The 16826-nt window shown below is 31.3% G+C and overlaps 1 protein-coding gene across 3 annotated transcripts in view; it reads left to right on the top strand.

The window, feature by feature from the left end:
• LOC107437034 (FA complementation group M) overlaps positions 1–14292 on the top strand; it is a 71273-nt gene extending 56981 nt beyond the window's left edge. For all 3 annotated transcript variants that reach the window (XM_071181566.1, XM_016048899.3, XM_016048898.3), the window contains 3 exons: positions 345–516; positions 7014–7150; positions 8260–14292. In XM_071181566.1, coding sequence (XP_071037667.1) covers positions 345–516; positions 7014–7150; positions 8260–13278 — 5328 coding nt within the window. In that variant the 3' untranslated portion in view covers positions 13279–14292. The remainder of the gene's footprint in view (positions 1–344; positions 517–7013; positions 7151–8259) is intronic.
• Positions 14293–16826: the final 2534 nt, after the last annotated feature.

Genomic DNA, 16826 nt, shown 5'->3' with positions numbered 1-16826 from the left:
AATTGTTTATAAAATTTAGTATTTTTAAAAACTCAATAAATTGAGACATTTTAAGCACGCTATTTTAGATTTTTGATATTCCCCCCCAAAATGTTAATGATTACTGTGCAATTCATTTTTTAAAAACAAATTACTCTTGCAAAATCGTTTTTTTTTTTTAAATTTATTTTAATTTTTATTGAAACAACATAAAAAATTATTTTTCTATGTTATTTTAAGTTCAATGTGCAGAAAAAAAGAGAAAAATGTAAAATTGCTCAGATTTTGTAAATCCATTCTTTTTTCTTTTGACGAAAAACACTAGTTTGTAATCATAGATAAAAATAGCATGGAATCTTTTGTAGATGTTGAGTAGCTGTGAAGGAAAGAAGAAATCAGTGCAGAAGGCCATTATGAAGGGATTTACTTTTGGACAAATGTTCTACAAAAGTCCCTCCCTCATAACCAGTGACAGAAAACCAACCTGTGTAAAGATGGTCATCACTCCTCCTGACATTAAAAAAGAAGAGTCTAGAGGTATGCACACTTCTTTCTGCATCAATGCATGTGTATGTGTGTGTATATATAAATATTATTTCGGGTTGATTTTTTTTTTTAAAAATCGAAATCGCCTGTGGTGGGATAATTTGTATATTGGTATCAAAGGTAAAGGAATTTTTTTTCTTAAATTAAAATATATTTGGGCCTCTGTCAGACCTCTAAAATTTCACCATTTATCTTCTCTAATTACAGTCCGATGAAGAACGTAATAAGTTTTCTTTGAGGTAAAAGCATTCTTTTCTGTTTTTTCTATTATTCCTTCCTTCAGTTGTTCATTTATTACGTTTTTATACTGTTCGAAAAAATAAGGATTGGACATAAATCTCTTGATCAATTTTTTCATTCAGTTTTCAGCATTATGAAAATTATCATGTAAATCAACTATATCATTCTTCCATCATAGCTGCCAACTCTACTGGATTTTCCAGTAGACTACTGGATTAGGCCAGTTTCTCCTGGTTTACTGGTTTCATTAAAATTTCTCCTGGTTTTTGTACATTTTAGAAAATTCCCTAATANATGTTCCATGGAAGGTTTACTTCATAACGGCCATCTCTTATGCGAATAGATTGTTCAAATAAAGAAAGTGCTTTTATATCTTCTTCTTTTTTATCCAAGACCAGTGCTATTCCTAACGATTCTATTTCCCAGATAGATTTAATATTATTAGATAGCTCTTCATCCAAATATAAATTTGAACTAACAGTCATTGATCGTAAATCAGAACTCATAACGGAACCTTGAATACACCATCCTAATCTAGTCTCTACATCAACTAATTTATTCGTTCGATTTTTCCAGTAACAATTTTCCAATAAACATCACTTCCTACTAGCACTGAAGTTTCATTTGCTTTATACAATTGTTGATCAGTTGGCACATCATCTGAAAGTTTAATTCCCAAAGAATGCAAAGTTTTAGTTTAGTCATCGCCAGACATTTTAATTTCAGCAGCAGTAATCATGGGATACTCAATAGCTTCAACAATAACAAACTTATCAGGATTAATTAGATCAACAAGTTTCAATCTCACTTTCCTTCTACGACTATTTACACTTTTATTGGATCCAAATGTATGATTATTAAGAACAATTTCTCCTGTAACAGGCAAATTTAACTTTTTCGATAACTTTTCTCTTATAAAAGACGTTTGACTACCTCCGTCAAGCAAACATCTAACTAAACATTCAGCCTTGTTCACAGCAACAGCGGTAACAGTTTGTAAAATTACATTTGAATTTTATTTCACAGAGTTTTGCACAACATGAGATCCATTATTTTTATTTACGAGCATTCCTTTATCATTATTCGAAATGGAACTTTCGTTTTCAGGCTGTTTAATACAAATATAATAATGATGCTTTCGTTAACAGTGAAAACAAGCAAGATTTTTTTTAATGCAATCCGAAGATATAGATAAATGTCCTTTTTGAAAGCAATTGAAGCATCTACCACTTTTCATTAAAATTTGTCTTTTCTTATAAATAATAACTTCATTATATTTAAATTTATCGTGATTCTTAGAACTAAAAATACATTTCAAATTCAATGTTAATAAAGCAAAGGCGCTTACTTGGCTTTCATAAAAGGTTTGGAATAAGGCTTGGAATAAAAGGTTTTCTTTTATTCCAAGATTTTTCTTCTACTTTCGATTCTGGAGTGAATTTAAAATTTTCGTTAAGATTTTCTTTTCTTGAATTTTTTGAGAGTAAATCGTTCACGGCAATCAATTTCGTTTCTAATAAATTTTAACAATTCTTCAACATTCCAAGTAGAATCCTTCGTTCTTTGACGGTTGAAATCCAAAATTATATCTTCAGGAATCAGCTTCATCAATATTGGACAGAGTAGATTTCCATAGGTTTCAGACATCACATTTAAAGACTTTAAACTTCGTATTTCAATTTCAATGCTATCGTAAAGTTTTCTCAGCGCATCAACATCGCTAGAAACCTTTACTGCAGTTAAATTTAACAGTTCGTTCATGTGAGCATTAATAATTAAGTCACTTCTTCCATAGCGATCTTGTAAAATATCAATGGCTGCAAGATAATTAGAATCACAAATCGAAAGTCCATTCACAACTCTTGCAGCAGCTCCCCCCAAGATATGACTTTAAATACACAAACTTATCGACAGTTTTCAAAGTCTTATTTTCGTGAATAGTCGATTTAAATTGTTCCCAGAAGTTGTTCCATAGTTTAACATCACCATAGAATTTTTCAATACTAATGTTCGGTAATTTTACGTGAACATTTTGAAATTCTTCAAATATAATTTCGGTTGAAATACTTTCGTTATCGTTCTTTCGGTTTTCCATATCCAACTTAACATATGACGAAGATAAAATTCTTGAAATTTTCGTTTTTAAAAGAATAATCTTATCAGAATATTCTTCGGATTGTTCGTATTCCTTTTCAATTTCGTCAGCATCAATCAAATCTTTAATTTTAAAATCCAGTTCCTTCAATAAAGATTCCTTTTCAATAAGTTTAGCCAGTAATTCATCTAAAGTTTCAATGTTCGGAATTTCATTTTTTATTTCATTTTCGATTTCGCCCAACAATCTAGTCGTCCATGCTCTGACTGCACCTCTTTTCTGCTTCCGTTTTGAAAGTTCAGTAGACATTTTCAAATTCAGAACAAATTAATCGAATAAAGAAAAAAGAAATAATTTCAATGAAAAGTTCAAAATCAAATTCAAACGAACCCCTCTTCAGTAATAAATATTTTTAATCATCTTCTTGTGATTTTCGGCACCATGTAAAAAAAGCGTCAGAGAGGTAAAGAATTCATATTCTTTAATAACAACAAAACAAAAAGTAATCATTAGAATAGCCAAAACAAAAGAGTAGGCAACGCCATCTATTAATTCAAAACATAAATTTTCTACACATGCAAAGCAATAGCGCTTTTTAATTTATAAAAATGTTTATAAAACAGTCTTGGGTATTTTTCTATCGTGGTAAAACTATGCAATCATGATTACTAACGTGATTCTCATTTTACTTCATTGTTTAGTAACCAATTCACGAATTTTCACTGTTGAACACCGATCTATGTGGCAGCTTTTTTCATTTTAAACTTCTTAGCTTTGAAACTAGAAGACAGGAAAACATCTGTTTAAAGAACATGGTCACATTCACCTTCAAGAAGAATTCTTTTAAGTGAAACTAATCAGCATTTGCATAAAATGCATTTAACAACCACGGAACCTTCTTATGTCGACTTTATCTGAAACAAATTTTTATAAAAAAGTTGCCATTAGTTTTGTCAAATATATCATTTTGGATTGAACACTTAATTTTTTAATCTTAAAGATTGTTGAGGATACCCTTCTTATTTTGAATTGAAAACTAATAATCAAAAAAAATAGGGAAGTTTTTGAGGTATTACTGATATTATATTACTTCATATGTATTATGTAATATACCTATCACGATACCAACTGGGGAAATCAGTTTTTTACAGCCTACTGCATGGGATAAGTACCTCAGAAAATTGATGATTATCGTAATTTTTGACTATTATTGGTCTTGAATAATACCAAATGATGATGAACATTGTTAATCGTCATTTTGAGAGGACAAATTTCTAAAAACATGTATTGCTTAATCTAAAAACGTAAAACCATCAGGAAAAGCAAAAAATAACAATAAGTAAAAAAAACTGGTATTTTGTAAAATTATTTAATTTTGTCCGCATATCTTTTACAAATTTGTGAATGCTTTCGTAATATTGATCATTACTGATTTGTTGATTATTTAGTTTTATTTCAACTCATGAGTATTCAGTCAGTAACAATAATTAACTGAAAAAGTAGCATAAGCACGAAATAATATTAATTTTCAACCGGATTTTGCTTAGAAGAAAAAATTAATTTATTACCAGAGCAATGTGCTTCAAATATGAACTAACGTGTACTAGTAACGAAAAAAAATATATGTTAAAGCTATTTAAGGGTTATTTTTTCTTGTCTTTTTTTTATTGATTCGTAAAAGTTATATATATTCCTCCGTAATGTATGAAAGCTGCTATTTTATAAATTTTTACCAATTTTTTTTCTCCCGGCACCTTAGCATTCCATGCCAAGCAAGTGATGTTCTAGGGTTGTTTGTTTACTATTTGTTGTTGCAGGTCACTTAGTCAATTCTTCCATCCAAAGAAATCTCAAATTATGTTTTTAGCTGGTTCTTTCATTGAGTATCTTCAAAATTAATAGTTTCAGCAATATAAATGAATATTACATGTTTAATTAAGACTAAAATATGAACCCCCCCCCCTGGAAATCACAATTAAAGAAAAAAAATAACACTTGGCTGGTTCTTCTACTAAGTTCTTTGATTATTCAACCAAATCATTCAATAATGTTAACTGTATTCTGTTTTTTCTTGAAATCAGAATTTGTGATACCATATCAGAGTTGTTTGGTCAGGGTAAAAACAAATTTATTAACCTATTTGAAAAACAAGAAGAAATTACAAAAAAACAGGAAATGGTTCCAAGAATTTAGAGATTTTTTCACGATCACAGTTCAGGTGTTGGCTAGAGAAATTGGAAAACTTGGATGCAGACAACACATCTGAAAATTGCAACTCCTATGATATTTGTAACCGTTCATGATAACTTGAAATGACTTGACTTTATGTTCTTCTATGTAATTTATACAAATATTTTTATGCATGTGTGATATAAAAACATCCTTATAGAACCCAGCATAGAAACTTTTTAAAAGTGTCTGCTATGTTGTTTAATACTCTTAAATTCATGAAAGATTAAATTTTTATGACATTACTATCACAAAGATGCCAACTTGCTCCACTTTGTGGAGAAAAACTTTTGCAGTTATTGTAAAATTTGTTACGATATGTTATTGTGAATGCCCGAAATTGATGGTTGTTGACTTTCATAGAATGTCGACTATCACATAGTCGCTTTGGTAAATGTCGGAAATATATACTAGATCTACTTAAGTGTCACTGCCCGGTATGCCCCACTTCAATGTTTTTTTAAGGTCAAGTGCCACTACCCAGTATGCATCTAATCGGTACTCCAACACTGATGTATCTCTTAATCTATCCTCAGTAGATATTAAAATATCGAATAAATATAATAATATCAACGAATAAATTAATATCAAATCGGATATAACAAATATTTTGGACATTCACCAAAGCGACATGTGATTTTTGTCATTCACCGGTGAAAGTCAACATTCTCTTGATTTTGGTCAATCTTGGTAGCATCTATATATAATTTAATTCTTGGTTTAGAAAATGTGACTTGGAGTGATTTTTCCCTACATTGCACATAAATCCTTGAAGCATGTATGCAAAATGTCACTTAGATCAAATTATTTTGTGGTCACATATTTAAAATTTTTTCAGAAGTAACTGAAGCTCTGCAATTTTTATTAGCTAATTTTTACCACTTAATAAAATCTTTTGCCCAAAGCAGAGCAGTTGACATTATTTTCATGCGGTTCAGGATGAAATTTGTCACACAATAGTTTTATGTTTTTTTGCTTGCACTTTCTTACAACAATAAATTGTAATTAAATTTTTTTTGTATTGTTTAAATCAACTTTGAAACCTAGAGAGGTTTAATTAATTGAGGATGAAATTGTAGTTTAATAAATAACTTTCAAAATCTTAAAATGTGTTAAACCAAGGATAAGTTTTTTCAGTACTTCGGGATAATCCCGGCGACCATTTTCGTACTTTGGGATTATCCCTTCGCTCGTTTTCACCAAACCCGATATTATCGCCAAAAGGTAGCTTCTACGTCCATAACCGCAAATTTGATCATATTTACTGTGTAAACCTTGACTACGCAAGTAAATTTGACATCGCGGAACTATCCAAAAACTATTGGAATCTTAATTAAACGAATTTATGTGACGGCAACTGCACAAGGATAATGACTTGTTTGTTGTTGGATAAAGACCTGTTTGATAATTCTAAACACTTTAAATTTATCAATCAATAATAATAATAATAAAAAATTTTAATGTAAAAATATGTAATAAAAAGTGTAATAAAAAGAATCAAAACAAAGTAAAAACCTTTATTTTTTTTTACAATTATGCATTGAATTATTCTTAAATCTAACCATATAAATTATTATAAATCATTTTGGAGGTCAAAAATTCTTGACAGCTTTTAAAGTTTTATCTATTTAAAGTTTTATAAGTTTTATCAATTAAGTGCTGTTTTATAATTTAATATAAAAGTTTTCATTTCTATATTTCAAGTGTATTTTTTAAAGCATGTGTAGAATTAGGTGAGATTTTTTTTTCTGAAAATAATTATTTTGTGTTAGATAACTTCATTGCAGTTACTCAACCAACTTCAATATTGTAAATTTATTTTGTGCTTACTAAATTGTAAATTTTGATATCTTTATCTTCTCTGTGTGACAATGAGTAACATTAAAAAGTACTTGATCATTAATAATTTTAAATAATTTTTTAGGGAAATCTGCCGTAGGTGCCTACTTAAGTAAAGAGGAATTAGCAGAGTATAATTTATTTTACAAAATTACAAAATCTAACTCCTGTCTTTTACCAAAGTCAAAATTTCTTTGCCTGAAAACTAATGATGATGAACAGGTAAGAAAATTCTTACATGGATAACTAAAAATAGTTTTGAATGATTTAGTGAATGAATATTAAAAAATAAATAAATGTTTCAAAAATGTGAATTTTGTCTTTTCTTTGATTTTTAAAAAAAGGTCGACATAGTTGTCTTCCAAGACTTTGCAGAATGAGACACTAAATTCTGATATTGGACTGAAACATTGCAAGAATGTTATAATATTTCATGGTGTAAAAAATATATTTAAGTTTATAATGAGTATTTTTATACGAAGAAAAATAAATAGCTTGTTAAAATTTTATTTATCTATATTTCCTTTTTATCTTATTAAGTCAGGAAAAAGAGGCACATTGAAAAAAAGAAAAATGTAAACTTGTTTTAGCTTAAAAGTATTTCTTAGAAAGATTTTTTTTTCTTTTTCAAAATCAGAAAATTTTATGCCAGGTAATGCTTTGCAATTTGGAAACAAGAATTACAAATGAAGCACTATAATAATGAACTATAAGGAAGCACCCTTCACAGTGTTTTGAAACTGAATTAAGTTTTTTTTATTATAATGTGACATTACTTATATTTTTTAGATGTTGTCTTAGCTTTATTCATCATATGTTATTCAATAAAAAAGTAGTGTGCGCATCGAAGTTTCAGTATAATTTTAAACCAAATCCTAATGCTTGGTAAGCAGTTAAGTTTACACATAACTGTTACAGTGATTACACCATTTATAGTGAGAAACTTTTCTTAAAAAGCAATTCAAAGCTTAATTTTTAAAGAGCATTATTAATTTGCATCTTAAAAATCAACCCTTCAAACCTAATCTTAAAATGCAAATATTATTAGATCAAAAAGCATTTCAAATATTTTTAGGGAGGGGGGAATCTGAGTATTTGTTCTTATAAACTTTTACCTGAAATTAAGTTTTTTTAAAGTTAAATAGTTAATAACCTTAATAATATATAAAGTACTAAGATTTTATGAACAATAAAAAATAAATCAATAGCTTTTATAATTAATTTTTTGCCTTATTCTATATAGTTTTCCTACTCCAAAGTGTTAATTGGACGACTGTTTCTTAGGTGACTGTATAAAAATTGTGAAATCTAATAGTTTTTGTTTCTTTCAGGAAAGAGAACCCATTTTTTCTCTGTCTAAATGGTCTTTGTGGCAAACAAGACCCCAGAGAATACACAACGTAACACATTCTTCTAAAACATTGTTATTTTCTACAACTATAGAAGAAATAAATTTTCCCACCCATTCAAAAATGGAAACTGATCAGGAAATCGATGGTTCATCCCGTTGTGGCATTGGAAGCCCAGTTTTTGTGGACCTTTGTGATGACGACAACTTCTTTGATCCTGTGGTGCCGGTTTCTTCTCCCCCTGAAAACATTAATTTTCAGGTAGAAGGGGAGCTCAATCAGTTAGAGAATAATAGACAGTCAAGAAATCTTCTCTCAAGGCTGTTTGGCATAACCTCTGCTTCACCACCACCTACTAAAACTGCAATACTTAATATTGAAAAACCCCCTAATATTAAAGATCTGCAACTTTCTGCCGGCAACATTTCACTTGATTTTAAACCTTTAGCTGAGAGAGAAAGGAAAATGATTTCCACGTTGCACATTTTGAATAAGAAAATGAAAGCTCAGTTGAAGAAGAAAACAAAGGAGTTGGATTTGAAATTTTCTATTTCAGTCATAAAAGAAAATTTTAATGAATCTTTATTTTTTATGACCAGGCCAGATGTGGAGTCTACTAAAAATAGTCTTCAAGTTGATGGAAATAAGTTTCCTTTTACCAACCATAATCCACCGATTGCTTCATTTAATATTTTCTTCAGCCCTTCACCTCCTCACAATTTTTCTATGAAGGACTTCAATAATACTTCACCCCTCCTTGCACAGAAGCTTACATTTTCACCAAATAATTTTAGCAGCTCACCACTTCTCGATGAAGATTTTACTGTTCCATTGATTGAAGCTAAACATTATGTTTCTCCTGCTATGAAGCAGACTTCTGCCCTGCGTATTTTAGCCCCTTTTGAGAAACAGACCTCCCCATTGAAACAAACCAATAATTTTGAAACTGCTTTTGAAAAACATATTTCTCCTTTGAAAGTTTTATCTTCTCCTGAAAAACTAACTTCACCACTAAAAAAGGTTAGTTTTCAACCTCCTGCTGAGAAACTCACTTCATCACTAAAAGAGATCAATAATTATCTACCTCTTGCCGAGAGAATCACTTCACCACTTAAAGAGACCCATAGTTTTCAACCTCCTGCTGAGAAACACACTTCACCACTAAAAGAGGGTTATCCTGCTGAAAGACATACTTTTTCTGTAAAACATTCCACTGATTCTCCTGAGGCATTGAAATTTGATGTTAGTTTTGATATGTTTCAAAATAACAGCTTCTTCAAAGATGATTTTGAAAATCTAAATGAGGTTGCAATGAATAACACACCAGCAAAAACTGAAATAAATAAAGATGTATCTGTTATTCTGGATCAGTTGTCTTCAAATCATAAGCTTCCCTCCAACTCCTTTGAAAGCTCACTTACTCAACCTCTGACTGTCAAAAAGGTTGTCCTCGAAAAAGAATACAAAAAGGATTGTAAAATTGATTCCTTGAGTTCTGTTTCTAGAACAGATTTTAAGAACCAAATGAAAAATACTAAATCTCTCAACACAAACAATCATAAAAATTCCACAAAATGCAATGCTGATAAAAGCATTTCACCTGTAGCTGAAACAGTTTCTCAGACTGGTATTAGAAACAAGAGTACACTACAATCTGTAGTGGAAAAAAGAAACAATTCAGAAACCACTGAATACTCATTAACTCAAATGTTGTCGTTTATTGATAGTACAGAAAAATTTGAATCGTTGAAAAATAATAGTAATAATAAACCTATGGGAGAAAATATTATAGAAGTCAATTTGTTTGAAAGCTCAGATGAAGAAATCGAACCCACTCCTCCGAAGGAAAGTGCGTCTCGATTCCTATATCGCAATAACAGTTTGAATGAGGACTCTAATTCCATGCAAGTGTGTGATTCCAAGGAGGAAATGGATGATTGTAACAAAGCATTTTGTGAGAAATTATCCTTTGATTTGTCTGACATCAAATTTTCATCTTTTGATGAAAGGGGTTCTGCCGACATATCGACTGAAAAGACTACTCACGAGACTGTGTTGTCTCCAGATTGCATAGACAAGCTATTTTTCGATATTTCTTTTGATCAAGCAGACGAAGAAACTGGAATGCATCATTCTGTTGAGGATCTTAATAAGTTGAAACCTGGGGATGATATTGTGCAAGTTCTTCCATTGAGTCACAAGCTTGAAGAAGGTAAAATCTTTCTAAAAAAAGAGGTTGATTTTGCGCAATCAACAGAATTAGTTTCAAATCAGGATCCATTTAAGAAACTCTTTAAAACTGTAAATGAAAAATGTTCCATTGCAGACAGTCATTTCCCCCCTTCAGATAATAACAAATCCAACAATAAAATAAATAAGCATGAGTTAATTGAATTTTCCCAGCATTTGTCCTCTTGTGACACAAGAGTTGCAACAAAGGCATCGCTTAGATTTTCATTATCCAAGACTTCAAATGTCACATCAAAACAGACTGAGCACTGCAAGTTATCTACAGAAAAATTTTCCATTTCTAGTAACAATACAAAATGTAACTTGACTTTTCTCTCTTCAAATAATGGAGAACTTTACTTAAAAACCAACGAGGCTACAAACCTAATTAAACCTAACAATTTTTCAGAGTCTCTGTCTTCTTGTGGAGGTGAACTTGTTCCAAAAACTCTGTTTGAGCCATCGACATTTTCGAAACAAAATAATTTCACGTTTAAAAAGCCACCCAGTTGCAAATTGACTTCAGAAAAATATCTCCTTACAATTGACAATAAGAAAATGGATCTGAATCTTCACCCTTCAAATCATGAAAAATTTGAAGACATAATTGATGAGCCTAAATCTATTAAACGTTCAGACTCTTTGACCTTTTTTGACAGCAGAACTGCAGCATCAACTTCTTCGAGAAAAGATAATTTCACATTTAAACAGCCTACAGGCTACAAATTATCTAAACGTAAACAAAATCAGAATTTCCAAGTACAATCAAAGCATTCTGTTAATACGGCCCCAAAAGTTTCTCGAAGTGCACAGAAGAAAACTATTCAGGTGACTTTGCCAAAGTCAAGTCAAAATGAATTCGAAGATTTTGATTTTAAGAAATTGAAACAATCCGCTTCTTTTCTATCTGAGTCTGCATTAAAAAGGCAGCACTCTGCAAGTGAGGATTCATCACCTGAAAAAATAAAATCGTCTGCCATTAAAAAGCGGAAAGTAAAAAAGAAATACAATTTAATTCTCTCCCAAGCTGATGTTTCTGGATCAGATTCTTCAGATGGGAATGATGAAGAGAACTTCGAAGAAGAGTGCATGGAAGAAAGTTTTATTGATGACGCGAGTGTCAGGGAAAATTCACCCAATCAGCGAGCCATGTACTTGCAATCCATTAAAAACTGTGCTGGTTTGCCCCAGAGGTTTAAACTGAAGATGGACGTTGATGTACCAATCTCCTCTCATTTAGAGCAAAGTGATTACATGTTTGACAGCTTTTGCGTTGGTGATGAGGACGTACAGTTTTGCAGTTCCGAAGAAGAAAAAGTGGAAACAAAGAAAGTAGGGAAGAAACGAAAGCGCATTTTGACAATGGATGACAGTTCTTCTAGTGATGATGACTTTGTAAGAAAGATATCTGGCGATAAATCTGTTTTTGAGCAAATAGAGAAACCAATCGGAAAAAAAAGTAATTTTGTACTTAGTTCAGATGAAGAAATTGTAATGGAAAACAGATTGATTGAAAAAAGTAAAAAAGTACCCAGTAATGAGAAATTTTATAGTATAACGCTGGGTGAGGACTCATCCGATGAAGATGATGATTTTGTGACGAAGATATCTAGTAATAATAACTCTTTTCTCAATCAAAAATGCAGAAAAAGCGAAGAAAGTATTTCGTCCTTTTGTTCAGATAAATTAAACGTTATGGAAAATAGAATTGACGATTTAGTGGGAAAAGATAAAGACACTTTCAATAATGCAAATAAAATGGTGACACCTATAAAAAATAGTAACAATTCTGATACAGTAAAGGTTGATCAACAGGAAACGGAAGTAGAGAACAATTTCAATTTTAGTTTTGATGTTAATTGGAATGATGATTTTCTTGATGCGTTCCAATCAGAACAGAAGCAAAATGTAGAAAGTTCTTTTAAGGGTGCTAGTCGTGTCGAACCAAGCACCAGTTCTTGTTACAACTCTGTCTCTAGATTCAAAATGCAAAACTCTGTATCTGACGAAACCTGCAATTTAAGCGCTTACACATCCGGAATGCATGGACATGCAAAATCTGTTGACAAAGCATCGGATTCTGCGTTGTGTGAGAAAGTAAACTTTCCCGATCGCCCTATGATTCTAGTCGACTCTAAAGAACTGGCGGGCGGAAAGCCAATTATTTCATTGTTGAGGAATAAATACGGTGTGAATCCAGTCGTCATGCAACTCACCTCTGCAGATTACGTCATCAGCAACAGACTAGCTGTAGAACGAATTTTAGACACTGAGTTTTCTGCCTCCAATATGCCTGTCAAAGTGACAGATAAAGTGAAACTCATGTGCGATGCTTTCGAGAAGTCCTTTGTCATCATACAGACAGATTGTAGGAAGCGGGTGTCGAGTTTTAACAAGCTGAGTTCTAAATACTTGCAATTCAGTTTGCATGTGAATCTCCATCCATCCGCTCGAGTTCTGTTCTCGTGTTCTTTCGAGGAAAGTGCGAGTCTCCTGTCAGACATTATACTGAAAGAGCAAAGAAATGGCTTCCTCATTGACGTACCAGTTGTTCTCAATCCCTCCACTCAGCTCTTGTTTGATTTTTATCATAGCTGCCCTCACGTTACCCCCATCTGCGCCCTCCGCTTTGCCTACCACTTTCCTGTAGTGGGCATGTTTTTGAACAATTCTGTGGAAAGTTTGAAGAAAGCTGGTTCTATATCCACTCGAAAAGCCATTTCCATTTTAGAATACTTCAAAAGTGAAATTCTGTTCGATGCTTATTCTTGATAAATGTTTTGTGCTAGACTTTTGCATTTCAGAATTTTCTATTATTCTTATGCAATTGAATTATTAATAACGCATTTTTTAAATATTACTTAATGGGGATTTGTGATTTGCTTATTTTTGCTGACTACAGAGCAATGCTTGCCTGAGACTTAAAAAGCAAAAAATTGCAAATGGAAAAATTAAAAAAAATTGGACTAAAGTGTGCAAGGAAAGATAAAGTTGGGAAAAATTTTTTTGAGTAGTTTCAGAGGTCAAGAAATCTTTTAATACAGAAAGAAAACCCAAAAAGTTCTTAAAAAAATTGTGTTCAAAATTTTATGAAATGAATTAATGTAAATTTTGTTTTGCGCTTTTTTTAAAAAAATTCAAATAAAATTTAGTTTTATTTGAATTTAATCCTAATATTAGCAGTCAAAGAGAAAGCAAAAGCCGAGGTTTACAACTTTCTTGGGCAAGCACGGTTTGTGATTTACTGGCAAAGGGGTGAGTTCAAAGTTGCCCTAAACAAATATTTGAACAGTCCTAGAAGATGTCTATTTTTTTATTATCCACATTGATCAGAAAATCATAGAGACATTTAAGAAAATTGTTCAGAGATAAAATATTATTTTTATATTTAAAATTTTAATTTTGTATTTTAATAGTGTTTGTTTATTTTTATTTTTTTGCTTATGATGATTTGAAATCATTTATTTAAAATTTATCTGTGCATCAAAAAAATTATTTTTTGTTCATATTTGAAGCTTTCTTGATACTGCGATAATTATTGGGATAATTAAATTTCCTCCGTTTATTTAAAAAGTTTATTTTTCAATTAAAATTAACAACCAATTAATAATGTATGCCAAAATGATTTAAAGATGAGCGGAATGTTAAAATTTACATAAAAAACAGAGGAAACCGAGTTGCTCACTCAATATAAGCAATTATTATTTTTATGTATGACTGTTTATATTTTTGTTGTTTAATGTCTAATAACTTCCATTATTAAATAAAAAAAAATTATTAATTGCATTCTGTATTACTTTTTCCCCTCTGTGTGCCTTAAACACTCAAAGAAGGACAATGCGTAAGCAGAAGATAAAAGTCTGCGTCGTTTTCTGAAGGAGTCATCAGGATTAAGTTTAAATAATTTTGCGCAGATTTCATTGATTAAATTGTTGTTTTCAACCTGCTTCAAATTAGAAATCTTTGTATGAATTTTCTCAAAACCCTACTTTAATTTATCTTAACGCATTCTGACAAGCACGAAGAAACGAGTAACAAATTAATCCAACTTAAAACAAGTACAAAAAATGGCGACTTTAAAAAATGCTTCATTTAAGGAAATGAAAATCAGAAATTAGAATGCATTTCAAGATGCCCCTGGCAACAGTTTTACCTCGGGCTCACTATGGGGTCCTATGAGAACATGCACCGAGGGACCCATATTGGGATGTCTAGATTTTTTAATATGGGTCCTAGAATGACCTGAATAGGCCAATATAGAACCTATATTGGCTAATTAATGGATATAAAATATTGGGGGAATCTGGCAATTCCATGTAGAACCGATATTGGTTGTAAAGTGGCTGTAAAATATCCGGTGAATCGGAAAGATCTGTATAGGGCCCTATGAACAATTATTGATCCAAGATTCATGAATGAGGGCCCAAGTTACTTTGCTGCTAGGGACATTTTCGTTATGTAACATTATACATAAATCAGCACTAGATTCTTTCAACATTTAAAAACACGTCACTGATTCAATGAGAGTGTCGAGACAAATGGGAAGAAGCTTTCATTGGCATAATGTAAACCAGTTCTCCCCCAAGGTCTCTCGTATAAAGGAAAAAACAACATTTACGGGCGCAACAACAACAGAGTTTCTTGAAAGATGATATTCTAGGCGTATCATTTGCTGAGGTCCTTTAGGGATGTTTTAGCACCTCTTTTTTATTCGCGATCGCAACACTCGAATACGCCATCTGGGGAGAGACCGGTTTCATGCCTTTAGCCCTTCCCTCTCCTCCTATTTTCAGTTATATAGGAATGTACTACGATATTTTCCCTTTTTTTAATATTTTTCCTTTTTACTTAATAAAAATATTTTAAAAAATTTCCGTGATACTTTTCTTTAGAACTATGTTTAATGTAGTTTTCAGTTCCATATAGTTTTTCAAGTTAAAAGATTTTAATCTCTATGAAAATCAAGAGAGAAACTAACGTACTTCTTTCCTCTATGACTTTCCACACGCATGGGGAAAGCATGTGAAGTGTTGCCATAGGAAAAGAGTTCTGCTCTACGCCACCTGCAGCCCATTTCGATCGCCAATAACGCAACATTTTAGTTCTTGTTATTTACGTCAGTTTTCGGCCCTCAATGGTTTATGATGACAGTTCTTTTTAGTGAAAATCATAATTCAGTTTATTGCTTTTAACTTATGCATATGTTACCGTGATTGACCGAAATCAGGAGAATGTCGACCATCACATACTGGTGAATGTCTAAAACATTTGTTTTGTACGATTTGATATTAATTTATTCGTTGATATTATTATATTCGATATTTTAATATCTGCTGAGGATAGATTAGGTGTCGAGTACCGGGCAGTGGCACTTAACTAGATCTAATATACATATCGGACATTTACCATTATGTGATTGCCAAGAAGTATTAATTTCGGTCATTCACAGTGTAACAGAATCGTTAACTATTTCAGTAATGCCTCTTTGGTTAATAAGTTTTCAAATTCCTAAAGAACTTCATTTATTATACTAAAAGAAAGTATATTACGTTTGGGATCTTTTCAAGAATCTCTCCAAAAAGATAACTAGCTTCCTCTTTTTTTACTTCACCTTTTTAATCAGGTAATTTCAGAAGGGACAATTTCAGCTTTTAAGAAGAAAGCGATTTTCTCCTCCTCCTGCAATCATCTGGGAAAATCTTCGTTTGTTGCGCTGAAGAATTGTTTTCCTTCTACGGTTAATTTTATCGCTAATAGGTGTAGAGCAAAAAAAAATTTTCTACCGAAATTTTTTCTGTCATCTTATTTTGTTTATTGTTATTATATTTCGTTTATTATTGTTATACAAAAGTAATTATTAAAAGAGTGTCTAGAAAAACAAAGGTCGGTTAAGTTGAATACAATTTTTAATTAATATTTTATTATAGTATAACCGTAAAAAATTTAGCCTCTCAAACTTCCTCATAAAATAATGGACAGACGAAAATTAATCATTTTAGAAATTTAGGAGCCAGCGGAAATTAATTTATAATTAGATTAATTGATAAAAGAGATATTGATCATATTTATTTTGGCACTTCCTTATAATGAACTTAATTTTTTAAAAAAAATAGCCCAAAGAGAGCATCGTAGAAATTGCTGATATTAACAATTTTATAGACGTGCCACTCCTCCCTGCATGATGTTCGCTCGTTTGAAATTTTGATGTTGGAATAATTTAATTCGTAAAAGAAGAGTGTATCAACACTTTATCTCAGAGAAATGGAAATTGCGTGATTAACTTATCATGATTTAGGTCTCTTTCACCTTTATTGAAAAAG

This window comes from Parasteatoda tepidariorum, chromosome 6, assembly GCF_043381705.1.
Source record: "Parasteatoda tepidariorum isolate YZ-2023 chromosome 6, CAS_Ptep_4.0, whole genome shotgun sequence".
NCBI lineage: Eukaryota > Metazoa > Arthropoda > Arachnida > Araneae > Theridiidae > Parasteatoda > Parasteatoda tepidariorum.
This window is presented reverse-complemented; position numbering and strand designations above follow the sequence as displayed.